The sequence below is a fragment of the Lissotriton vulgaris genome, chromosome 1_1 (genome assembly GCF_964263255.1).
Source record: "Lissotriton vulgaris chromosome 1_1, aLisVul1.2, whole genome shotgun sequence".
Lineage (NCBI taxonomy): Eukaryota > Metazoa > Chordata > Amphibia > Caudata > Salamandridae > Lissotriton > Lissotriton vulgaris.
In genome coordinates this window covers 816,631,609-816,658,609 of record NC_141685.1, presented here as the reverse complement: position 1 = coordinate 816,658,609, position 27,001 = coordinate 816,631,609, and the positions used below count along the sequence as shown (strand labels likewise).

General features: G+C 46.7%; 1 protein-coding gene across 1 annotated transcript in view; it reads left to right on the top strand.

Moving 5' to 3' along the window:
* The window catches only part of EDEM3 (ER degradation enhancing alpha-mannosidase like protein 3), a 570,354-nt gene that overhangs the window by 102,808 nt on the left and 440,545 nt on the right, over positions 1-27,001 (top strand). The window contains exons 4-5 of the mRNA XM_086957104.1: positions 11,407-11,446; positions 25,066-25,178. Of these exons, the coding sequence (XP_086813230.1) occupies positions 11,407-11,446; positions 25,066-25,178 (153 nt within the window). The remainder of the gene's footprint in view (positions 1-11,406; positions 11,447-25,065; positions 25,179-27,001) is intronic.

The window sequence follows — 27,001 nt, the reverse complement described above, 5'->3', positions numbered from 1 at the left end:
TGGTATGACTATATCATACAACAGCTATAAGGAGATGGTTCCCAAAGCTGCAGAGGGGCCCAGCTCATGCTAGGGCACCCTCTCACACAAAACCAAGCACTCTGCCTCCAGAATTGTCAAGGCCTGCCATAAGAATGACTAGGTTACTATGTATCTATATATAGGGTAGAAATAGGTATACTATATCGAAGTAAGGTGCTTACACCCCCTTGCCCTGGCTGTAAGTACAGACCTGTGGTGTCAGTTTGGAAGGCTAACCATGAATGGCACAATACATGCTGCAGCCCCTGGTAGGCCTCAGGGGTTCCTATGCCCTGGGTACCTAAGGTACCATATACAGGGGCTCACAAGGGTGCATAAGTAACCAATCTGGTATGTACCTAAAGTACATGGTATCAATTTAGAGAGAGAACAGCTAGGCTGTGAGCCTGATTAGCAGGGCCACAGCCATACTGAAGTCGAAAAACTAGTGAAGCACAGCAAAAAGTGGGGCTAACCATTGGAAGCACACCCTACACTTTGTATCAAAAGCTACTATGCCCTGGAGGGCCTGATAGCTCATTCCACCAGAGTCAAGGCTGCCAAGACTGTGCTGGCACGTGTAGTACCTGTGCTTGAGCTCTCTACCAAGCTGCAGCATTATTATGGGTACATGCACTCAAAGCTCAATGTTTCTTTGTCAACCACCTCTGGCTGGAAGGTCACGTCACCACTCTTTCTTGTAGGTGTTTGTAATTGAAGCTCACTCTACACACCCTCGACCTTGTGATGGCATTGCTGTGGTATCTATACAAAAATTGAGGAATCTATAGTCAGAAGTATATTTAAGAAGAACAAGTTACTTACCATGTGTTAGTGCTCTTCTGGTGGACACTAACTGTGGAATCCTCACTGCCATCTCTCCTGCCCGACCTCACTACTCCCCACTGTGTGGATTGTCCTCTTTAACATCTCAAATGTTACCATGTCTGATATAAGCATACTTTCAACAACAATTTATCTATGCTGTGCATATGAGGATGCAGCAATGGAAAGATCAGAAACTGACGTCAGCGCACAGAAGTGGCCTTTTCCAGATCAAGTTATGGCTCCTAGGGAATATTCAAATCAGTGTGGCTCCTAGGGAATATTCAAAATATTGCTGTTGGAAAGAGTATTCTTTAGAATGAGCATAAACAATGCTAAGTAACTTGTTCATAGTTGCTAAGAGTAGCAAGCCTATGCCAAAGGAAAACCATGCCAGGAGTTAAAAACTTCTCAAAGGGTTACAGTACCCAGAGTAGTACACGTAGTAGATGTGTAAGGTTGATGTTCCAACTGTGTGCTTCTTCTCTTCATCAGAAGTGCCTCTCCCAAAGTCATTACATCAACTGTTTTTTCTGGTAATATTACTAACTTATTTAACATTACCCACTACTTGTCCAGGTTTAATTTCTAAAGCTTTGTTCTATAAATGTCCCCAGATAATTATTTTTTCTGTTGTAGAATATATAGTTATATTAACCAGCATTTCAAATGAAAGGCAATTATATTGTATGAATGATGGCCCAACCTCAAATTGGAAATTTATGTTTATGGATAAGGCTCCCTGTTTTCCGTTGCTGATTTTTACTGATAAATGTAGACCGAAAACCATTTGTTTTCTTGTCTGTATTTATTTTTAAATGTGGATAAAAACGGAAATTGGGTGCTTTTTGAGTAGTTCTAAATAAACTTTGCCAAGACTGTCAGGCCAATATGTGTGTGGATTGATAGTTAGGGGGTTAAAAAGAAAGGAATTTTAGTAAAAAGGCTTTAACAGCAGTAGATATGCATAAGGTTGATCCTGAAATTTGCATATTTTCATATAAGTGCACTGATTTATCTTATGCGGGTATTCACAGCACTGAAACCTGGCAAACATTTAAGCATGAGTGCCTATTTATCGATTAAATAAATGTGTATATTTACTAATTTCAGGTTCATTTGTCCACAAAACCCAAAACAAATATGGATAAATACAGGTAAAAGTAGCAACAAATAACAAGCACTGGCGTTGCCAATAGGTCTCGCATTAGGAAAGTGTGAGCTATTGGTATTGTAAATGACGATTATTTTTTTAATATGTGTTGGCATTGAAAATATATAAATTAATAGCATTGTTATTTACAAAGCCAATAGCTTACACTTTCCTAATGCGAGTCCTATTGGCTATGGGAATGCTTGTTGTTAGCCAACAAGGACAGTGCTGTTGTGGTGCTGAGTGATGCTGTTATGGTGCTGAGTGATGTGGTGGTGTATTAGAGTGATGTGGTGGAGTCCCAGAGTGATGTGGTGGAGTCCCAGAGTGATGTGGTGGAGTCCCAGAGTGATGTGGTGGAGTCCCAGAGTGATGTGGTGGAGTCCCAGAGTGATGTGGTGGAGTCCCAGAGTGATGTGGTGGAGTCCCAGAGTGATGTGGTGGTGTCCATGAGTGATGTGGTGGTGTCCATGAGTGATGTGGTGGTGTCCATGAGTGATGTGGTGGTGTCCCAGAGTGATGTGGTGGTGTCCCAGAGTGATGTGGTGGTGTCCCAGAGTGATGTGGTGGTGTCCCTGAGTGATGTGGTGGTGTCCCTGAGTGGTGTGGTGGTGTCCCTGAGTGGTGTGGTGGTGTCCCTGAGTGATGTGGTGGTGTCCTTGATTGATTTTGTGGTGTACATTAGTGATGTGGTGGTCTCCCTGAGTGCTGTGTTGGTGTCCCTAAGGGCTGCGGTGGTGTCCCTGAGTGCTGTGTTGGTATCCCTGAGTGGTGTGGTGGTGTCCCTGAGTGGTGTGGTGGTGTCCCTGAGTGATGTGGTGGTGTCCCTGAGTGATGTGGTGGTGTCCCTGAGTAGTTTGGTGGTGTCCCTGAGTAGTGTGGTGGTGTCCCTGACTGATGATGTGGTGGTGTCCCTGAGTGATGTGGTGGTGTCCCTGAGTGATGTAGTGGTGTCCCTGAGTGTTGTGGTGGTGTCCCTGAGTGGTGTGGTGATGTCCCTGAGTGGTGTGGTGATGTCCCTGAGTGATGTGGTGGTGTCCCTTAATATTTAACACAGAAACTGTAGTAATGGCCCGGACTACATTGCAACATTCTGCTTAACAGTATCTAAGGGTATATTTTTTAAGCAAACGAGCCTGTGGACAAATATGTCAAGTAATACCATCCTAAGGGTTTCAATCTATCCATATGAGGTGCTGCGTTACTTAAAAAAGTAGACCAAATCAAGTAATGGGAATTTGGCTAACTTCAGTGGTGTGATCAGAATTTCACCCTGGCCTGATTTTATAGGAGCTGTAGTATGGCGAGAATGGAGTATGGCGAGAATGGAGTATGGCGAGAATGGAGTATGGCGAGAATGGAGTATGGCGAGAATGGAGGATGGTGAGAATGGAGTATGGTGAGAATGGCCCATGGTGTGTAATGCGGGGTGGGGAACAGCAGCAGTCTCGCAGGGGAGGTAGTTTGACTGTGGTCAGTCTTACACTGTCCCTTAAATCATCTGAATGATGAGGCTGGAGAGATAGCTTCCCTTGTATAGGCGGCACGCAATGTATAGAAACTGTCTTAAAGCTTCCTAGAAGATTGTGCCCACTCCTAACTGAGGGAGGAATTGGCCCCTCGCCAGACCACAAGGCCAAGCTCGAGCAGCGCAAAGCACGACTGGCGATGTGTTGTCACAATGCGCTATTTTCACAAACCAGGCCTTCGAGGCGCTGCTCGGCGCGTCCCAGCAGATGACTGAGTGAAAGGGCCCGTCTGCCTGCAGCTCTCTGCAGACAGGGAGACGGAGGGCCCCGGGTCTCAGACAGGCTGACTGGCTGCTGTGACTCTGCATGCTGTGCCTTTATCTGAGCGGGGCTGCCCTGCAGATGGCCGGGGGGTCTCACGGGCGCACAGGGGGAGGACGCCTTTGATCTATTTGTTGTGGGGGTGGGTTCCCAGAGGACTGCAGGCGATTTGCAGGTTCTGATGAGAGGGCTGTTGTGGGCTGGAACCCCTGCCTGTGCGGTTATTCCTACAGGCTCGCATGAAAAGGGATTGGATGACAATGTCAACAATCTTTGGCCTCCCTCAAGACATTCAGCGAGTGTGGTGAAACATTGAATAACATGAGAGTGCAGAAACAGATCAGACACATACGAAAGGGCGGGGCTAACCTGGCAGGAGTGTGATCAGTGTGGGGCCAGGAAGGATAACATGTGGTGGGGACTTAATGTGAAAGTCAGTGAGGGACACAGTAAAAAGAGGGCAGACAAACTTTTGGGATTGTTTAAAAAACATGTTTTTTTATTTTTTGGGCATCGGAGTTCAAGAGGCGTCAAGAGCTGCCCTTCAAGAGAAGTACATTCTGTGATAGTGTGGACGAAGGGAGGTACCCCGCAGCGGATGTCGGTGCCAAGAAAGGGAGCAGGGGGTGAAAGTAATAGAATAGGCTGTGTGGAGTAGAAGTTGGCAGCGGATTTCGGAGGAGGGGAGAGGGTAGTGAGTGCGTGCGAAGAGGAGTACAGTAGAGAGAAAGGGAGTGGATGGGAGGAGGCCCCATGGAGGAGGAGGAGCGAGAGAGAGAGAGAGAATGGAATGTGCTTGTGAGATAAGTGCGTGTGTGCACGAGAGACAGAGCCGCTGAGAGTCTTCCAAGAGCACATGAACGCCGGTGATCAGGTCTGTCTCGTGGCCCCTTTCTTGCTGAGTAATCTTAAGAATTCTGCCTGTAATCAAAGCCTATGTCAGCATCTTTACTGCTTGAGCAATGATGAAAAAGACGAACAGATTATCACTTTTGCGCTGTGGACCCGTCTCCCACTAACTGCATGTCTGAAGTCAAGAATGTTAACACTAGTGTGGAGCCACAACCAGAACATGTAACTTATTTGCCCTTAAATTCAGAAACTGAATGTACCGGGATAGGTAAAGTGACACGTTCAACTTGTGGCTATAAGCCTGTGCAATGCCATCGCACATTGAAGCCATGGCATGCTTTTAAAACACACACAAGTGCTTTTGCCTGTTTAGAATGGATTCAAAGTAGCATTGGCGAACAGGAATGAAAACAAGAAAATACGAGAAGGAAATACAACGAGAAGGGAGGGGAGAATGGCAGCAGCAGATGAGCCTGATGAAAGCGGATGAAAAGGGAGGGGGGAGGAGAGAGTGCGATGCGAGCAGCAGCAGGGAAGGCAATCAAGCGGAAAACGAAAGCCGCCGGGAGAGCCTGGGTCGGGAATGCGAGCGAGGGGAGGCAGGCAGATTACGAGGGAAGCCGGATGGGGGCGGGATAGCCTGGTGGGGGAGCGTGAGGGGGGAGGAGAGAGTGCGATGCGAGCAGCAGCAGAGAAGGCAATCAAGCGGAAAACGAAAGCCGCCGGGAGAGCCTGGGTCGGGAATGCGAGCGAGGGGAGGCAGGCAGACTACGAGGGAAGCCGGATGGGGGCGGGAGAGCCTGGTGGGGGAGCGTGAATGCGCGAGGGGAGGCAGGCGGATTGGGAGGGAAGCCTGATGGGGGCGGGAGAGCCTGGTGGGTGGGCGTGAATGCGAGAGAGGGGAGGTGCTGGTGTGGGAGGGGGGAGATGCTGGTGTGGGAGGAGTGCTGCTAGGGGAGGAGAAGCCGGTTGGCGCGAATGCGAGAGAGGGGAGGTGCTGGTGTGGGAGGGGGGAGTTGCTGGCGTGGGAGGAGTGCTGCTAGGGGAGGACTGGGCTGGGCTTGGATGCGATGCGCGTGCATGTACACGGGCACTGCATGAAAACCGCGGGGCTGAAAGCCCTTTGGTTTGAAGATGTTTTCGCCACATGAATTCTCGCTACGCTCGATGCGCTTGCGCGCATCGATAGGTCGCGAGACCTAAAAATGGATAAATAAAGACGGAAATGGCAAAAAAAAAATACCATAACATTGGGAGCCCCATTTATGGGTAAAAGCCTGTTGGATTCAGGACCATTTGGGTAGTATGGCATCACCTGGTGAGCTCTACCTATAAATGACCCAGCGGATGCACTGACAAACAAGCACTGGCGTTGCCAATAGGTCTCGCAGTAGGAAAGTTGGAGCTATTGGTTTTGTAAATGACAAAGCCCTTTATGTTTTTAAAATGAAAACAAAAATAAAAAGCATTGTTATTTGCAATTGTAATAGCTCCAACTTTCCTACTGCGAGACCTATTGGCAACGCCAGTGCTTGTTCAATATACTGATGTTATTTGAAAAGAGCAGATGGATTTGGGGGGTTTTGTATGGTACATTTATGATGAGGAATTTAGAGCTCATTTGAGCATCATTCCAGAGAAGCCATGGGGCGGTGGGTTGATTCAGGGCTGTGATTGCAGTAGAAGGCACCACTTGACTGGCACCAGCTGCTCAGACAGCTAATGGTATACCAATCCTGTGACGGCCCTTCCTGGAACATCTCATACTGAGTAGGACGGGAAATCTATGGAAAAGAACAGCCTGGGGAACCAGGGGAGGCATATTGGGGATTTAAGAGACATTTTTCTGCCAGCTCTGCTTTTACCAGCATGAATGTTCTGGTTGTGGACGGTGAAACCACTTACACCATGTTTTGGGCAGGTGCCCATTGGTGAACAATGGAGATCATTTAGGGGTAGGAAGCAACTGGCTATATATATCTGACCCTAGGATCACCCATTTAAATAGCCCTAACCTATGAGATAGATGGTTGGCGGAAAATGTAAGCTTGGCTTGTGAGTGATTTCTTTTAAATGCTTTGACATTATGTGTGAGCTTTAAGGGAGATGAGATGGTCAGGTTCTTCACTCTGTATAAGTGAGGCTTGCTTATAAATTGGATATGACTGTTCTAATAAATGGGGGCTTGCTCACTATATGGAGCTCTGTGCTTTATGTGGAATGACGCCTAATGAGTATAAGAAACCCTCTGCAACCCTCGAGTAAATAAATCACAGCTTCGAGCAAAACACTGTCAAGAAAATGACTATAAAAATGACATGCCAACACTGGTGGAGTTTTACCTCTGAGGCATTATTATCCCCTTAAGTGCTGCTGACGGCCAATGGTCGTCAGCAGCGCTACCTCCCCCGTGCTGCGCACGACCATTGAACGTCCATTCAGCACTAGTTCTAATGGACAGCGCAGCACTGGGGAGAAATGTTTACACGCAGCTAAGGTGTTATGTAAAAGTCAACCCAACGTTAACACATTATCAAGCGACCGCATTTCAAATACCCAGAGCAAGCATGTAAAAGAGCTGACTGCTGCGTTGCAACGCTCTCCCGTAAATCAATGACATTACATTAAAGGAGAGTGCGAATGCCATTAGTCACCAGAGACGCTCTCTACACCCAGCCCTCCCATGTTTACACTGCCCCAACGTGCGCGAGAAAGAAGGGGTAACAATATTCTTCAGAACAAAAGCCCCTGCCTACTCTGTGTAAAACATTTCCAAAACAAAACTCCAGCCGGAGTAATTAATGCACAGCTGTAGTAAAATAAATTAACATTCCGGGCTGGTGACCTGCACATGGTCAGCCATGCTTGCTGTATTGGACTGTCTGTTGGCTGTTGCCATGGCTACCTAAAGCCAGAGGAGCCCAATGAGCTGTCTGCAGCAGTGCTGAAAGGGCAGCCATTTTGCTTATGGAAAACAGTGTAACATATGAGGCTGCTTTAACGGGGACTAAGGGAACAAGCCACAGAACGTCTTTTAGTGATTCGAGCAATATTAAAAAATAAAAATTTTAAAAAACAAAAGGTGTATGTGTTGCACACCCAGTGGGCTACAGTTTGTACCTGATTAAAAGGCTACTAGATTGGTTTCCGCACAATGCTACGTGAATTTATGTGGGAAATGCATCTGGTTAAAAGTCAAATATATCTTGCAACACTATCAGATAAGCAGCTTTTATCAGCCACGTGGCTTTTGTATGAAGGGCTTGGTTAGAGTGGATAGAATTATGAGACAAAAATTAACTCCGCAGTCAAGCAATAACAAATCAGACAATATATTGTGGCAATGTAGTGATTTAGAACAACTATGGTTATAGCTGGGTTATTGGTAATTATAATCTGCCACTGTCGATCTGTGGGTTAAGATGGCTTGTTAAATTATTTACCCGGTTCCAAAAAATCAATCAATACAGTTAACTTGTAAGCCCAAGCAAAATGCTTAATTCACACTGAAAGTACGGCCGGCCTGCGGCCGGCCATGAATAATTAGGGGAGGAGAAGCCCTTTGGGAAACTGAAAGTACAGCCGGCCTGCGGCAGGCCATGAATAATTAGGGGAGGAGAAGCCCTTTGATGTGCTGTGCGGCCGTGAATGCGCGTGCTTGTTTGGTCACGTGAATCACGTGAACTTAAACAAAACCGCACGAACGAAACCCTTGGTTTCACGAGCGTTTTGAGGACATGAATTCTCGCTACGCTCAATGCGTTTGCGCGCATTGATAGGTCGCGAGACCTAAAAAGGGGAAGATCACTGCAGGCGCTCACCATAGCTATGGTACTATAGCTGTATGTGAGCAAATCGAACATATGTTTGATTACAGCATTAAATTAACAATGATTCTTACAGTCTCACTTTGTACGTACAAGATGTAGCTCCTATAGCTACCTAAAATCTTAAAGATATTTACAGAGTGCTACTGGCTTTAATTTCGACCTCGACCTCCACTCCAAACAAAACAAGCATTGGCATAGCCAGTAGGTCTCACTTTTGGCACCTTATAAGTATTTATTTAGTTATGCAACACAATATCTTTGGTGCAACAACATCAACTGCTACATGGCTAAACACTTATAAGGTCCCAAAAGTGAAACCTCTTGGCTATGGCCACTTCTGTACTGGGAGGAGGAGCAGCTTCACGTTTGTGTGTCCTTTACAATGCAAGGACCCCGTAACGTGTGTCCCTCATTTTATGAGGGAACCATTGGGTGTCTGTCGGCCATGGATTTTTGGCTGGTTGGTAAGCTGATCTCACTCTGGATAGACAGGCTGGTGCTAGGCCACTGAGTACTTTGTGTTGCAAGCACAGGGCTTTGAAGGGTCTTCATTCCTTCTTTGATAGCCACTGTAGGGCTTTTCTTGCTACATTGATGTGGTCAGAGTTTCACATACTGAAGATTAGTTGTAAACAAATGTTCTGGCCTCTGGAGTTTTACTACAAATTTATGGGAAATCTAATAGAGATGCTGTTGCATTATTTAAAGTACATCATTATCACCGCTTGGACTCAATCAACCATACAGGATTAGCAGAAAATGAAAGACTTGCTTCACAGCAGGAATGACCTGTGACATAATTGATAAAGGTACATCAATTGCAGCGACTGCAGGTGCAATCCTGATTCTGGGAGTGTCAGGAATCACGGGAACTTTTAATGCTATTTAGTTGAAAATATATTTTAGCCACGCTTTAGTCTGCAGAATCAGGGCTAATTTTTTATCCAACTTTTTTCCAAGGTTGTGCACAACCCCGAATGTATTGGGGTTGTTGTAAATTGTAAGCCTTTCTCATTTCAAACATTTATATTAGAATTTTGTGTATAAAAAAATTGTGTGAGTTGACACGGGTTCCGGTTCGACAGAAAGCAAATAGGTACCAGAGAGGGTGCATGACGAGAGGCGGGGCATCATCGCAACTAGGACAGCAAAGAGGGAGCATAGAGAAAGGCAGGGTATCAAGAATAACGAAGTGGGTAAAAAGAGAAGCAAGTACCATGGAGGGTGATAGGAGTAGAGGTGAGGGAGGGAGGGGCAGCCATGAGAGAAAGGCTGGGGCACCTAGGAAGCTGTCAGAGCGAGCACGGGAGAGGAAGGCAGGGATACAGAGTGGCTGGTACGGACTTGGGGGAGGAAGGTAGGATTGGAGAGTTGCAAGGAGGAAGTGCAAGAGAAGGCAAGGGAGCAAGAAGTAAACAAGTGGGAGGGGTGTGGAATGCACGCGCTAAGCCGCAAAAGGAAATTTAAAAAAAGCACGCAAGTGGTGCACGCGTATCAGTGATCGCGCTGGAAGGGAGGCAGATGGCGGCTGCCCGCAAAAGCACGTGAGGCAGAGGCTGCTTGTGTGACCGCAAGCTTGAGGCCAGCGAGGTCTGGTAGCACTATGAAAACCCCAATACTAAATGTCTCGCAAGGCGGCGCATGCGCTAGCTTGGGCGAGACCTAAAGAGCATCTACATTTATCTTGCAATTCATTAATACAACCAGTTACAAAAAAAAATTGCAAAGTGCTCTTTGTAAAACATCACACTCATGAAAACACCTATTAGGAATTACCAAGTGGTGTTTAAAGGCCGTGGGGTATAGGCATCTTGGCATTTCTAGTAAGGAGGTCTAAGTCATTTGGTCAGGTGGTCGTAGTCATTGACTTCTATGGGCACGTACCCACAAACTATTTTGTGTTCTGAGGTCTGACTCCCGGTGAATGAATAGCATAAGATAGACCTGTGTGTAAAGCATTGTTTTAATACCGTCTGGTATGCTCTAGGAGGGAGACATGGCAGCACAGTGCGACCAAGGTCACTTATGGTATTGAAAGGGAAAGAGAGACCGCAGGAGAAAAGGGCAAATGGGATTGTGTGACAAAGGCGAATGGTAGTGGCCAAAAAGAACTTAACATAGGTCTGGAAGGGTAAAGATAAAACTAGAACTGATGGGAAAAATGGACAAAGGAAGGTTGAGATGGCCCAAAAGTAGAAGCAATTCAGTGCAAAAGCATTACTACTGTTAACATCCTTATGAGAAGAAAGTCCTAAAATTCCATGACTAAAAAATATAAAAGGTGTTGTCTCGAAGTTTAAATTCTTTTGGGAGTAAATCACTTCCACGAAGATGGAAATCTGTGGTTGTGTAATGCATCAGTAAGAATATTTGTACCCTCTGTTTTTAAACTCTGATAACACGTCTGCAGATTGAAATCAGAAGCATAATTACCTCAGTCTGGGTCCAGGGAGTGGAAATAACCATCCAAGTATATGTACACAGGCTTCTGTTTGGTGAACTGTGTAAGATGTTTTTTAAATTACGCACCTTCACATCTATTTTAGTCTTAATTTTTTTTAATTTGTGGAGCTAATAAAATAGTACAAAATATTGTTTACTGTGCTGTACTTCTCAAGATTTATTTGAAATTATATGATGAAGTTTGTGTCTTATGAGTAGGGCAACGGTGTATCAATGTTGAAAAATGTTGCAGACTGACAAATGACAGATATTTCCTTTCTGTTTGTTCCTGTAGATTATCACATGCTTTTGTAAACCAGTGGTCAGAAAACTTTAATAAAGCATGCTTTGTAGACACGACCTCCACTTTGTTAATGCTTAATAGTTTCTTCTGCTGCTGTTAACTATAGACCACGGAACATAAGAATGGCATGGTTACTACTGTTAAAAACGTACTTGTGTAAAAATCTTATTTTTTTCATTTTTTTTGTAGGTTTTCGCTGACACTGATTGATACCTTAGACACTCTAGCAGTAAGTTTCAAGTTATTTACTTTCTTCTAGACTTCTTATCTGTTTCCTCCCTAATAGAACTGGTTGTCACTATTCAGTACTGGGCCACATATAGATTTTGCAGAAGGGTTCAATTATTTGCATTTTTGAGCTTTTGAGGTTCGATTTAGGGGTCTCTATTTGGCACAGGTAGGTACTTGTGAAAAGTAAGGACCCTTTTGTCAGGGTAAAGGGGTACACTCCTAAAATAACCCCTGCTCACCCCCTTGGTAGCTTGGTAGGAGCAGACCGGCTTATCTCAGAGGCAGCGTGTAAAGCATTTGTGAACACATACAGTAATCCAGTGACAACACTACAGGTGGACACCACAAAGTATATTAAAAATAAGTAATCTTTATATAGATTTAACACAACACAAGACAACGCAAAACAAAAATCCACAATACTGTACTTAAAACGGTAGAATTAGCTTAGTTCTCTTTAGATCTTAAAATTCGACACTTGGAGTCAATGTACCTTAAGATGCGACACGCAGGGCAACGAAAGTGTTGCAGGAAAGGTGATGCAGTAGTCCTTTACACGCAAGGGCAGGGATGCGTTGAATATATTGTGCAAATTAATAAAGATGGTGTCTTCTTCTTTTTTTTTTTTTTTAAATTTTTGTAAACCTTTATTGTGCATGAAAAATAGACAAATACGGGCCCACAACCGTCAGGCCGGCCGCGATACTTATGAGCACAAAAGCAAACAATACTGACTTCCATTGGCACCAGGATAGATAGCAACAATCAAGTAATAACTCTGCAAACGTTTACGTGCCACCATGAAAACAGGAGCAGTGAAGGTTAATTTTAAAAGTTTTTAGACGTATAAAATATAAACAGTGAAGAATAGAGATCAAGGAGTACTGAGTCCGTATCGTTACTTCACATCAGGAGCAGGCAACAGCATAGTATGATATCAATCGTGTAGGCTAGCATCTCTAGCAACATGGCGGATCAAGGCGAATCATTAAAAACGTAAACTGGCAAGTACACGCCATGCACAGCTCCACTCACTCCCCACTAACCCTTGCCTCGGACCCAGGACAGAAATAAGAAGAGAAAGCGCAGGAAATAGAGAAAATAAGGCCCATAGAAATGAACTATGTAAAATTAAAACCCTCCCCCCACCCTACATCAATGCGGAGGCTACGGCCTACCCCCCCCCAGCAGTGTGTCTGTCGCCCGCTAAAGAACTCGAAATATAGGAAAAGAAAAGGAGGAACAGAAAAAGAATTCCCTGAAACTGGAGGAGGGCCAAACTTCTGAATCACCCGAACTCCCCGACCAAGAAATACTCTCCACTCCATCTACATCATCATAATCAGAGCGTCCATACATAAGGAAATAGGGAGAGACATCAGTAATTACTGCAGCACGCGTCTAGGAAGCGTCCCCTCTCGGGCCCCCACCCGCCCCTCAAGCACAGTTCACACGAAGAAGGTCATTCCTAACCCTGGCCAGATTTCAAGCGTCCCCCCAGAAATGGCTCTGAAAAAGGCACCGCCCCAGATAGAACAAAGGGGGAAGATGGCCGCCCTCGACAAGGAGAAGGTCCCTCTGCACAAAATGGACACCTCCAGTCACAAACAATGGCATCGACCCAGAAGGTTACCGCACCCAGGTTCTCCCCAGGTAGCATAAAACAGCGACTGAAACCCACAATATTCCTAGCATGAGCATTATAGAAACATAGTTGCATCGTCCACTGAGCCATGAACGAGAATAAGGGTTCATTATCTGACAGTGAAAGCTGAGGAAGGATAGGAAACAATGTAGCGTCAACGACAGGGGCTGGCGGCAGTACTTCAGAAGATTCAGTTTCAGAATGTTGCTCCCGCTGACAGTCCCGCAGCAGCAATGTCCCATTTTCATTATCAGGAGAGTCTCGGTCGATGCCACAAGAGGGGCCAGCTGGCGAGGCACTCTCCGATCCGATAGCGGCAGCGTCTAGCTTCGCGCTGAGTGCACAAAAACGGTCATGCAGGTCTGCCCGGAGATCGGCTAGCGCTGCGAGAATGGAGGCATGGGTGATTTCAGGCGGGTGAACCAGTGAATCGGTATTGCGGAGGGCAACAGAGTATTCCGGTCGCCACTCGAGGTCATGTAGGGCAGTCCCTTCAGGGGCCGAGATGGAGCCCATCCGTAGTGTAGAGGAGACGACCGCCATATTGCGCCCACACAAGGGGGTCTCTGCTCGTTTGGGGGGATTCTACGATAGGTAGCCGGGGTGTGATCTCGCAAAAGTCCAGAGTTCCCCTTATTCGCGTGCAACCGATCACACAAGTCTCGTCAAGGAGACCCATCAAGGCGCGAAGCAAGGGCGAGCTGCAACAGCCATTTTCGCCCCAACAAAGAACAGAGCAGCGCAGCTCACCTCAACGCCGTTCAGGGAAGGAGAAACGATGGAAACCCACAGCCGGTCGAGTAGTGCTTCCTCAGGGGGGAGCGGTGCAGGCACCTTGACAGGCAAGCAATCGTAGCGGGGAACAGCAGGCACGCCACCCGTCAGTAGAATCCAAGGAGCTCCGGCCGTCTCCGCCCGTGCACGTCGATCCAGGGCACTGATCCGGGGCTCAACCACGGTCATCGGGGGAACACGCCGTTACAACCGGCAATCGGGCAGGCAGGGACACCGGAGAAACGCCACTGGCAACAGCGCGCTTCCCTCGTCCTTTCGCGGCAACTCTGCAGCAGGATAGTTTTAAGGATAGGATAGTTGAAGGAACAGGCTCGGGGAGCCGGGCGATTACACGTCCGTCTCCGCCGCCATCTTGGCTCCTCCCGGTGTCTTCTTCTTGATGCGGCGCAGTTCTCCGATGTTACGAGATGTCCCAACTTGATGCAACAGCTGCAGCGGCGACACCCTTGTTCAGTGATGTGATGGCAGCAGCTTTGGCAGCGATACTCTTCTCCCACGATGCCAGACGCTTCCGCTCGATGCGACAGCGGCAACACCTTTGTTCAGTGATGCGACAACAGCGGCTCCGACCATGGCACACTTCTCCGTGGATGCGAGGCGCTTCTGCGGTGCAATGAGACAGCTACAGCAGTGACACCCTTGTTCAGTGATGCAGCGGCTGCGACAGTGACACACTTCTTCGATGTTGCGAGACGTTTCTTGTGATGCGGTTCAATGCGACAGCGGGACATCCTTGTTCAGTGATGCGAAGGCTGTAACGGCGACACACTTCTACTTCTTGAGTCACGCTTTCAGCTCCTTGCGACACACAGTCCCTCAGAAGGCCCAAAACAGCTGCAGGCACTTCCAACGAACTCTTGAGGAGCTGGTGGTTGAAGTCTGTTGTCCCTGAGACTTTAGCAGGAGGCAAGCTCTTCTCTCAAGCCCTTGGAGATCCTTTACAAGTTGAGTAAAACACACCAAGTTCCTTTCTCCTTTCTTTGGCAGCCAGGCAACCACTGCAGGCCAATCCCCCAGGCAGCACTTCAGCTTAGGGATAGTCTCTCCCCATTTTCTTCTGGTTCCTCTCCTCAGCAAAGGTTTCTTCTTGTTTTTCAAAAGTGATCTAATTCTCTGGGGTTTGGATCTCCGCTTTTATACACAGTTTCTCTTTGTTATCTGAAGGCAGAGAGGCCTTTGCCTAGTCCAAACCAGTTCTGGTCAGTCCTGGAGCATTCTGTTGACATGACTCTTTCCTTTCACAGTGCAGGGCAGAGACATCAGACGCACAACAGGAGGTGGAGCCAGCATTGTGGAGGGAAGGCATAGCCCTATTCGGGTCCCAGGTGCAACTCCTTACTCCAATCTAGATGCAGATCTCGCTATTCACCACTGGGCTGACTTATTCTGTCTACTGGAATCCACCAGCCACTGTCACTCAAACTCCAGACAAGGAATATCCAACCTAGCAGAGGCAGGCTTGGATAGTTCGACAAGAAAATATATACTTGTGAAAAGTGGTATTTTCAAACACAGAATGTTAAAACCAACTTCACTAAAAGATGTATTTTAGCATTCTGAGTTCAGGCATACTAAACTCAAATTTCTACCATGTTCCCATAGTCAGTTAGGATTATGAGCTGTAATAATCTAACTGCCCATTATGGCCTATGGGGAATAGGTAGTCTTGCAATAGTGAAAAACGAAAATGGCTGTAATTCACTATTAGGACATGCCACACACATCAGGGCTTGTCCTACCTTATACTTACAATGCGCCCTGCCCATGGGCCTACCATAGGGGTGTCTGACATGAAGAAAAGAGATGGTTTAGGGACTTGCAAGTGGGTGCACTTGCCCAGTCAGCATGGCAGTACCAGAATGTACACAGTCTCTGCAATGGCACGCCTTAAACACACTTTTACAGCCTGCTTCTGTGGGTGGTAAAACCTGTGCTGCAAGCCCACCAGCAGCATTTGGTTTACAAGCCCTGGGCTCTCCTGGTGCACTGTACTTGGGTCTGACATGTAAACCAAACCAGCCATTCATGGAATCATAAATTCATAAATCAATTTACATTAGGGAGCACTTGCACTGTGGCACTGGACAGCAGTGGCACAGTGCCCAAAGCATCTAACACCAGCAAAAACACATGAGGCAACAGCAAAAATGGAAGGGAGACCCACTCAAAGGTGCCAAGTCTAACACATGTCCCCTCCAGCTGAAATGTGGGGAGAACTACCCTACCTCCTGGGAGTTCTCTTCACTAAGGTGGAAAAATCTGGACAGACCATCAGCATTGGCGTGTTCTGTACCAGGGCGGTTTTCCACCGTGAAATCCATCCCCTGTAGGGAAATGGACCACCTCAACTGCTTTGGATTCTCACCCCTCATCTGCATCAGCCATCTGAGGGGACTGTGGTCTGTCTGAACCAGGAAGTGAGTCCCAAACAGGTATGGTCTCAGCTTCTGCAGTGCCCATCCACAGCAAATGCCTCACGTTCAATAGCACTCCACCTCTGTTCCCGTGGAAGTTACCTCCTACTGATGTAGGCTACGGGTTGATATAGGCCCTCCTCATTCATCTGTGACTAAACAGCCGCCACACCATGCTCTGAAGCGTCTGTCTGAACGCTAAACACTCTGGAAAAGTTGGGTGCCAGGAGTACGGGCGCAGTGGACATGGCAGCTTCAGGGCCTCAAAAGCTTTCGGACAGGTGTCAGTCCAAAACCCTTTCTTGGGCTGCTTCCTGGAAGTCAGCTCTGTCAAGGGTACAACAATGTTGCCATACCCCTTGACAAACCTCCTGTAATACCCAGTGAGTCCTAAAAAAGCTCTCACCTCTGTCTGGGTCTTGGGAGGGCTCCCAAGCCAGGATGGTTTCTATCTTGGGCTGCAGGGGCGCCACCTGGACGCTCCCAACCTGGTGCGCGCCAACAACACTTCCCAGAGCTGGCGCAGATGTTCTTCCCAACTGGTGCTGAACACTGCGATGTCATCAAGGAAGGCGGAACTGAACGCTTCTAGTCCAGCCAACACCTTGTTGACCAACCTCAGAAAGTTGGCAGGGGCATTCTTCATCCTAAAGGGCATAACCCGGAACTGGAAGTGCCCATCTGGTGTGGAGAATGCTGACCTCTCCTTTGCCCCATCATTCAAGGTGATCTGCCAGTACCCAGACGTTGGGTCAAATGTGCTGAGGTACTGTGCAGTCCCTAGCCGATCAATTAGCTCATCAGCTCTGGGGATGGGGTGCGCGTCAGTCCTCGTGACTGAATTGAGCCCTCGGTAGTCCACACAGAACCAGAGTTCTGTTGTGGCAACTAGTTCGGCAGCCTTTGGGACCAAGACCACTGGGCTGGCCCAAGGACTGTTGGAGGACTCAATCACCCCTAATGCAAGCATCTTTGAGACGTCCTCTTTGATGCAAGATCTCACCCAGTTAGCCACCCTGTAAGTTTTGTGCTTTACAGGAAGACTATCCCAGTGTCTACATCATGGACGCACCAATCAGTGACACCGGGAACCAGGAGGAACAGATCTGAAAACTGTCCCAGCAACTGGCAGCAGGCATTCTGTTGCTCAGGGGTCAGGGTGGAAGAGAGGTTCGCATCATCCACTGACCCATCTTGCTCTTTGTAGACAAGAGGTCAGGAAGAGGCTTGGTCTCCTCCTCCATTCCAGCATCTGTCGCTTGGAGCATGCCCACTTCGGACCTCTTCAAGTGGGGCTTCAGGCGGTTGACGTGCAGGACCCGCAAGGGGTTCCTGGAAGACCGCAAGTCCACTAAGTAGGTAACAGGACTTTTGCACTCCACCACCTCAAATGGTCCGGTGTACTTATCCTGGAGCGCGCAGGGCTCCACTAGGGCCATGACCCACATTTTCTGACCAGGCTGAAGCTCTACCAGAGTGGCATTCTGGTCGTACCACCGCTTCATCTCCTCCTGACTGTCTTCCAGATTCGCCTCAGCGAGTTGTCTGAAACGCCTAGTCTCGTTCCTGAAGGCCAGCATGTAGCTATATACATCCTGGGGAGGTTTCCTGGGAGATTGCGCCCAGCCTTCCTTGACCAGACTCGGAGGTGCTTTCACTGGGTGACCATAGAGAAGCTCAAAGGGATGGAACCCTAGATATTTCTGTTCACCTCACGGTATGCAAACAAGCATGGTTAGAGGACGTCCCACTTAAGCCTCATAGGTTCCTCAAGACACATAATCATGCCTTTCAGGGTTCGGTTGAATCGATCAACCAACCCATTTCCTTCGGGGTGGTAAGGAGTGGTAAACTTGTAAGTTACCCCACACTCCTGCCACAGGGACTTCATATACTTGGAAATGTAGTTGGTTCCCGGGTCAGACACTACTTCTCTAGAGAATCCCACTCGGGAGAAAATTCCCATCAGTGCTCGTCCCACCACGGGTGCAGTCACTGTCCTCCGAAGTATAGCTTCTGGGTACCGGGTGGCGTGGTCCACCAAGACCAGGATTAATCAGTTGCCCATGGCTGTCTTGGGATCTAGTGGCCCCACAATGTCAATACCCACCAGCTCAAAGGGAGTGCTGACCACAGGGAATGGCTGGAGAGGAACCTTCTGCATTCCCCCACTCTTTCCACTTGCCTGTCAAGTCTTACATGTCCTGCATTGAATGTCTGAATTCTGCCGCATTTGGGGCCAATGAAAGTGGATGACAAGCCTTTCAAAGGTCTTGTCCTGACCCAAATGTCCTGCCAATGGCACATCATGAGCCAGCCCCAGTAGGAAGGCTCTGAAGCGCTGGGGTACCACCAGCACACGGGCTGACCCAGGCTCAGCAACCTTAGGCTCACTATACAGGAGACCATTCTCCCAGTATATCCAATGTGATCTAGACTGATCACCTGCTGCCTGGCTTGCAGCCAGTTGCCCCAAACCCATGAGAGAAGGGCATTCTCTCTCCTCCTTGCAGAATTCTTCCCTGGAGGGTCCTCCTTGCTGCTGCCAATGGGTCTGCTCAGGCAGGTCCTCCAGTTCAGCTACCTGTTCCCCTGTAGGCTCCAGGGCATCTCCCTCAGGGTCTACCTCCTCCTGGACCGTGGGAACTTTGGGGGCCGGTTTCCCGCGTCCCACCCTCTTCTCTCTAAGGCAGGTCCCTGGGCCTCCCTCTCAGGCTCCAGGTCCTCTTGAGCACCCCTACGGGCTTCCATTGACTGCGTGGTCACACACGCCCAGTCAGGCAGACCCACCATCTCCAAGTGAGTACTCCGCTCCACCTTTCCCCAAGGTGAGCTCTCCAAATCGTTCCCCAACAAACAGTCAAAAGGCATGGCGGGCCTCACAGGTACCTGACGAGTACCAGAGACCCCCCACTCAAAGGGAACCTGAGCCATTGGACAATGGCTCTCTGTGTTGTCGGCGGAAACTACTTTGCAAAATGCATGAGGGACAATCTGCTCTTGAGACACCAGGTGACACTTGACAGCTGTCACAGTGTCTCCAAGAGCCTCCACCTTATGGCCTTTGATGGTCACCCACTGCCCATATTTCTTAGTGTTGTTGGGCAGTTGGGTCCCTGGGACCACCTCACAGTCTATTAAAGAGACAAGGGACATCTCTGTGGGACCCTACCCACCTTTGACACCAATCTCCTCCCCCAAGGCTACACTCGCCATCTGGCGGGGTGGAGCACCAGGGTGGGGGGCTGTTCTTCCGAACTGGAGGCACCGTGGATCATTCGCCTTATGACCCAGGTCCCCACACATGTAACACTTCAGGGTTCCTGGTGAACAGGTTTACCTGTATGGCCCCTTGCTTTCTCTCAGGGGAGGCTGGGAACCTTTCCCTTGGTTCCCTTGGGAATTACGTTGGGGCCCTTTCTGAAACTCCCTCTGTTTACCCTTGTCCCCCCACTCTTCTGCTGGGGACCCTGCCCACCTTTGGCTGAGTCTCCCACTTGACTCTTGTGGAACTGGGAGTTCACCCAGCCGTCTACCTCTTCAACAAGCTTCCTAGGGTTAGTCCGCCTACTATCAATCGGGTGCTGGCGCAGCTCTGGAAAACAGTTACTGGATAAGGGCTCCCATGCTATCAAATCAAAGAGCCCCTGAAAATCATTAACTTTGATGCACTTCACCCAACCATCCAATGCTCTGCAAAAGAAAGTGACCTATTCCACCCAGGTACTGTTCTCCATCTTCTTACAACCTCTGCTTATACAATTCAGGAGGAGTTAAACCATACATAGACATTAAGGCATCTTTCATGTGGCTATAAGAGTTATGGACATGAGAAAGCAAGTCTAACAGTGAGTCCCGCCCCTCACTAAGGAACCGCCCCACAACCCTACTCCCCAATCCTTCTCAGGGAACCGGTGGGAAGACATGGCTACCTCATAGGCCTTGAACCACTGTCCAATGTCCTCATTTCTATAAAACTTCCTAACCACATCCTTAGGAATATACACTCTAGATTCAACAGGCACTGACGGTGTGCCGCCACCAGAGGGAGTAATCTCAAAGCTTCTGCCTTTCAATTCCAACCCCCCCACCCCCCACCCCCCCAAACTTCTCTCGTGATCCATCTGCATTTTCTTTTCCTCTTGGGCAAATTTCCTATTTTATTTTCTAACGCCAGTTGACCATTCAATTTGAACTTGACCAGCTCCATCTCGTGTCTCATACAACTCTGTCTTCCAGCTCCTCTGGGACAGACTTTTGGCAGAAACACTGCTACCTGCAGGAGAAGGTGCACTCCTTCCTGGACCCAATGGCTCTTCCAGCTGCACATCTGCATTCTCACCCCCTTCCTCAGGGGCATTCCTTGCTTCTACCCAGGCCCCTCAGCGCCTTGTAGAACTACTCCTTCCTGGAGCACCCAATATTGGAAACACCATTTTTTCTTGCAGAAGTGCTTCAGCTGCCTTCCATTGTAGCATTCCAGTTTCTCCTCTTCCCAATCACAATCTACATAGGCTATGGATTCTCCTTTCTCCATGATGGTTAAACTTGTCAGTTCCCAAAAACAGAAAATTCCATGAAAACAATCTACCAAAAAGTATGTGGTCGCGTTTTGGTCTGCACTCACTAGTAGTGTTCACCAATCACTGTACATGAGTCACAAATACAAGTCCAGATCCTCGCCGCTGACCACCAATGTTAGATTTGGGGGTCTCTAGTTGGCACAAGTAGTTACTTGTGACAAATAGGGACACTTGCCTCCACTCAGGGTAAGGGGGTATACTCCTAAAATAACCCCTGCTCACTCCCTTGGTAGCTTAGCACGAGCAGACAGGCTTATCTCAGAGGTAGTGTGTAAAGCATTTGTGAACACATACAGTAATCCAGTCACAACGCTACAGATGGACACCACACAGTTGTATATTAAAAATAAGTATTCTTTATATAGATTTAATACAAGACTACAAACAACAAAAATCCACAATACTGTACTTAAAATGGTAGAATTGGCTTAGTTCTCTTTAGATCTTAAAATGTGACACCTTGAGTCAATGTACCTTAAGATGCGACACGCAGGGCAACGAAAGTGTTGCAGGAAAGGTGATGCGGTAGTCCTTTACACCCAAGGACGGGGATGCATTGAAGATCTGGTGCAAAGAAATAAAGATGGTGCTGTCTTCTTGATGCAGCGCGCTTCTCCAATGTTGCGAGATGTCTGGACTCGATGCGACAGCTCAGTGGCGACACCCTTGTTTAGCGATGCGACAACAGCGGCTTTGGCAGCGACACTTCTCCCACGATGCGAGATGCTTCCGCTCGATGCGGCAGCGGCGACACCCTTATTCAGTGATGCGACGACTGCAGCTCCGACGGCGGAACTCCTTTCCATGGATGCGAGGCGCTTCTACGGTGCAATGCGACAGCTACAGTGGCGACACCCTTGTTCAGCAATGCAGCGGCTGCGACAGGGACACGCTTCTTCGATGTTCCAAGACTTTTCTTGTAATGCGGTGCAATGCGACAGCAGCGGCATCCTTGTTCAGTAATGCAACGGCAACACGCTTCTTCTTCGTGAGTCGCGCTTCCAGCTTATTGCGACGCGCAGTCCCTCGGTATGCCCAAAACAGCTGCATGCACTTCCAAAGAATTCTTGGGGAGCTGGGGGTTGAAGTCTGTTGTCCCTGAGACTTCAGCAGGAGGCAATCTCTTCTCTCAAGCCCTTGGAGATCCTTTACAAGGTGAATAAAGCATACAAAGTTCCTTTCTCCTTTCTTTGGTAGTCAGGCAGCCACTGCAGGCCAATCCCCCCAAGCCGCATTTCAACTTAGGGATAGTCTCTCCTCAGTTTCTTCTGGTTCCTTTCCTCAGCAAAGGTTTCTTCTTGTTGTCCAAAAGTGATCAAATTCTCTGGAGTTTGGCTCCCCTCTTTTATACACAGTTTCTCTTTGTTCTCTTAAGTCAGAGAGGCCTTTACCTAGTCCAAACCAATTCTGGTCAGTCCTGGAGACGCACCACAGGAGGTAACGCCAGCATTGTGGAGGGAAGGCACAGCCCTATTCAGGCCCCAGGTGCAACTTCTCCCTCCCATCTTGATGCAGAACTCTCTATTCACCACTGGGCTGACTCACCCTGTCTCCTGGAATCCCCCAGCCTCTGTCACTCAAACTCCAGACAAGGAATACACAACCTAGCAGAGGCAGGCTTGGATAGTTAGACAAGAAAATACCTACTTTCTAAAAGTGGTGTTTTCAAACACAGAATATTAAAACCAACTTCCCTAAAAGATGTATTTTAACATTTTGAGTTCAGGCATACTAAACTTGAATTTCTACCGTGTTCCCAGTCAGTTAGGATTATAAGATGTACAAATCGAACTGCCCATTATGGCCTATGGGTAATGGGTAGCCTTGCAATAGCAAAAACATGAAAATGGCTAATTCAGGATTAGGACATGCCACACACATCAGGGCTTGTCCTACCTTATACTTACAATGCACCCTGCCCTTGGGCCTACCATAGGGGTGTCTGACATGAAGAAAAGAGAAGGTTTAGGAACTGGCAAGTGGGTGTGCTTGCCCAGTCAGCATGGTAGTACCAGACTGCACACAGGCTCTGCAATGACAGGCCTTAAAAAACACTTGTACAGGCTGCTTCTGTGGGTGGCACAACCCGTGCTGCAAGCCGGAGCCCACCAGCAGCATTTGGATTACAAGCCCTGGGCACTCCTGGTGCACTGTACTAGGGTCTGACCGGTAAATCAAACCAGCCAGTCATGTAATTACGAATTGATACATCAATTTACAATAGGGAGCACTTGCTCTGTGGCACTGGACAGCAGTGGCATAGTGCCCAAAGCATCTAACACCAGCAAAAACACATGAGGCAACAGCAACCATGGAAGGGAAACCCACGCCAAGGTGCCACGTCCAACAGAGGTAAACTACTTTTTTCTAGGAATATATGCTTCTTTGTAAAAAACAGATTTCAAAATGTTATGTAGGTGAAGACAAGAACATCTCTCTTGCCCATGTACTACAGTTTGGGAATCACATGAGTTATCAGGCCCTTGAGTACTATTATTACCCAGCCTAACTGGGATGCAGTCATATTGTGGGTTATTAAAGGTTGGCATTACGAGCCTGCCACTCCCCAAAAATCCAAGAACTTAGATGTGGACAGCAGTAGCAGCTAATACCCTTCAGGTTTACTTCCTTGCCAATGACCTAGTTGTTTGTCCAACCCTTCCATTTTGCCCCCAAAGAGTTTTAGGTATGTGATACTTAAACCAACAGCTTTCAATCGAACACTTAAACATTCACACCCTTCAGAAGGCTCATACCGGTCTTGCTCTTAACTTATTAAAATTAAAACTGCAGTTCATACTGTTACGGGATGGCAAAAGATCAGCCTTCAGAATCCCACAGATTTTATTTGTGGTAAGGCAGAAGTGTTTCCAGCTGAATCGTTTTGCAAGGCGATCTGCTTTCGATACATCGCACAGATGCAGATTGTGTTTACAAAGGCAAATTTTTAAAATGTCGATGTCCCTAATGATATGAAATATCAGACCAAGCACAGGTTCCTTGTGCCTTTGTTGTGGCATTTTGCATGCAAATCTGTGCAAAAGAGGCACAAATGCATTCCTGGTGATGTTTTCTTTGTGAACCATTTCTGTAATTTGTTAGCATGGCTTTTGGCAGGACAGCTTCCAACTAGCCCTATTAATAATATAAAGAGTGGGCTAGGTGTCCCCTGTCAACACTGGCTTTGATTAGACTTTTTCAACTTTTGTCCTGAGACTTTGTCAACCATGTCTTGGCTCATCCCAATGCATTATTTATCTCTCACCTAACGCTATTTGCTGTCTGGGTCTACCCTTCTGCCTCCACCTGAGTGCTTGGATTGATCTGCATAAGGGGCAGTTTTACAACTTTGTCTCTACCTGCTGATTCCAAAATAAGTGTCTATCTGTGTTACCCCTGCATGCAATAGCACATTAACTCAGATTTACTAACTTTCACAATGCTTGTTAATTTTACTTGTTACTTATAGATCAGGTTGAGTGGGTGGCTAGGGAGGGTCTACTCTTCTTCTCCTTCCTGTTTGATTGTATTTCGTTTCAGGGAATTCCTAAATATACTCTGCTTTTCCTTAATTCCCCTCACTCACTCACTCACTCCTAATTCATTTTTTGTTTTAAAATGTATGCATGTAGCCATGCTCATTCTGTCACTCTTCTTGCTCTTCTGTTAGATCTGTAACCCTAAGCAGCTTCTCTTAGCGCTTTATTTCAGAAGATATGCTAATGAATCCTTTTCATTACTGAACCACTGCAGTTTTGCACATTTTAAAACACAATTACTTTTATGGAAAACCCTTTTTCAGTTCCTTGTATTTTTGCCAAACTTTTGATGCCTTAATGATAGCCTGATTCAGGCCTGAATATATCACTAGTGTTCAAACAGAAAACGCTGATAACAATTAGTTTTTAGGCATGTAGGAATAGTAGCATCAGTAAACATTATCCTATTGTCCAATTTATAAGCTAAGTCTTCATTGCCCAGCAGACACATTCATTACACGCATGACTCAAAATGTCACGGTAGTGTAATTTCATTAAATATGCAAATGTAGTTATAAAACCTGGGAGTATTACTATAAAACTTGTTGCACAGCTGAATACATTGTGTTTTGACACTATTAAAATGTACATTTATTTTATTGAAGATAACTTTAATGCTAAAGTAACAATTTTACTTTTAGTTGTTAAATAAAACGAAAGAGTTTGAAGATGCAGTAAGAAAAGTGATAGAAGATGTGAATTTGGACAATGACATAGTGGTATCGGTCTTTGAAACCAATATACGAGTACTTGGGTGAGTGACTTTTATATTTTATATTATTATGCATGTGAGGTTATTGGCTGTCTTTCTCTTTGTTAAAGTAGAGGCATTAACCTAGGTTTTTGTCCTGCATATGACATCAATGAAAGCTTTGCAGTGCTTTTATCACCACCTTCCCAACTTTCAGGAACTAGCAGATATAATTCTGAAAACCAAATTTTTTACCACAGCTTTAGCATTTTAATGGGAGATAGCCCATTCCTTAAATTTTTTTGTGCTTTCAACCTCCTCCTAGTTTGTGCTTTAAATGGATCTGAAACCCATGGTGGACACTGGAAAGCTATATATTTCTGAAGACTAGACAACATTCTGAACTCTGCATGAAGTAATTTTTGTAGATCCTTCAAGGTTTTCTTTAAAATAAAATAAAAATAAAATAAAAAGAATATTAACAAAAATTATTTTAAAAAAAGTCCATTTGTGACCACGTTTTTATTTGTAACTTTTCGGTATGAAGGCCGATTTACAAAAGCAATATTCCTTTACTTCTGCTAGTCCCTTCTAGTTGTGGGGCTATATAGGGTTTGTGGATTTTCAGATAACGATAGGTACCCAGAGCCAATAACTGAGCTGCTCCTTGCAATGGTTAAGTCGTGTACCCGGGTATAGGACAATTCATATTGTAAAATATAAAGAGCTTAAAATAAGTATCAAGGAAACCTATGTATTTCCGAAATGGGCACAAGATATGGAGTTTAGAGGCAGTGGTGCACTTCTCTGAATTTTTGGGTACCCATACTATCATGTGAAATGTAGGGCATTTTTCAACATTTCTACTTTCTTACAAACTGGCTTACATTTGGAAGACACAAATGTTTAGAAATACAATAGGTAATGCCACTTATTCTCGTATTCTGCGTTCCCCTAAGTCTCCTGATAAAAATGGTACCTCATTTGTGTGGTTAGGGCTAGTGGCCGTGACACAAAAGGTGCCAAAACGCTGTATGGACACATCACATTTTTCATTTAAAACTGACTTTTTTTTTTTGCAATGTGCCTAGCTATAGATTTCAGGCTCTAGTTCAGCGGGCACCTGAACGTTTCTGAAAACTAGTCACTTGGGTAAATCCAGGGTGGGGTGAGTTGTGTGACTCTCACAAGGTTTTCTTACTCAAAAACCCTTGCGAACCTCAAACTTTGACAGAAAAAAACAATTTTTGCTCACATTTCTGTGATGGCAAGTTTTGGAATCCGCAGGAATCAACAAAATTCCTACAATCAAGCATTCTCCCACTTATCCCAATAAAAACTCTGCCCCACTTGTGTGGCCGAGCCTAGTGCCAGCAACAGGAACAGTTCAAACCAAGTTCAATGAGGGTCCCTTTGCGAGGACCCCCATTGATGTTAGTTTGATCCGTTCCTGTCGCGGGCACTAGACCCAGCCACATAAGGGGGTATCATTTTTATTGGGACAAGTGGGAAAACCTTGGGTGGTAGGAATTTTATGGATTCCTTCTGATCCTGGAAGAATATTTCACAGAAATACAAGGAAAATGTGCAATTGTAGTAAATGGTTTAGGTTTGCAGGGCATTGTGGGTAAGAAAACTTTATTGGAAATGTGAAAGGCACACCACCCTATACTACCCTGGGTGTCTAGTTTTCAGAAGTGCCTGGGTTTGGTAGGCCAAAAAACTGCAGCTACCTCTTTTGTTAATATTGACAGTTGCTCCTTGGACCCCACACTTTTGTGAGCACTAGGCCCACCCACGCATGTGAGGTACCATTCCCTAGAGACAATGTACACCCTTGCAGAGAAGGACAGAAAAGACAAATATTACTGCACAACAATCTACTC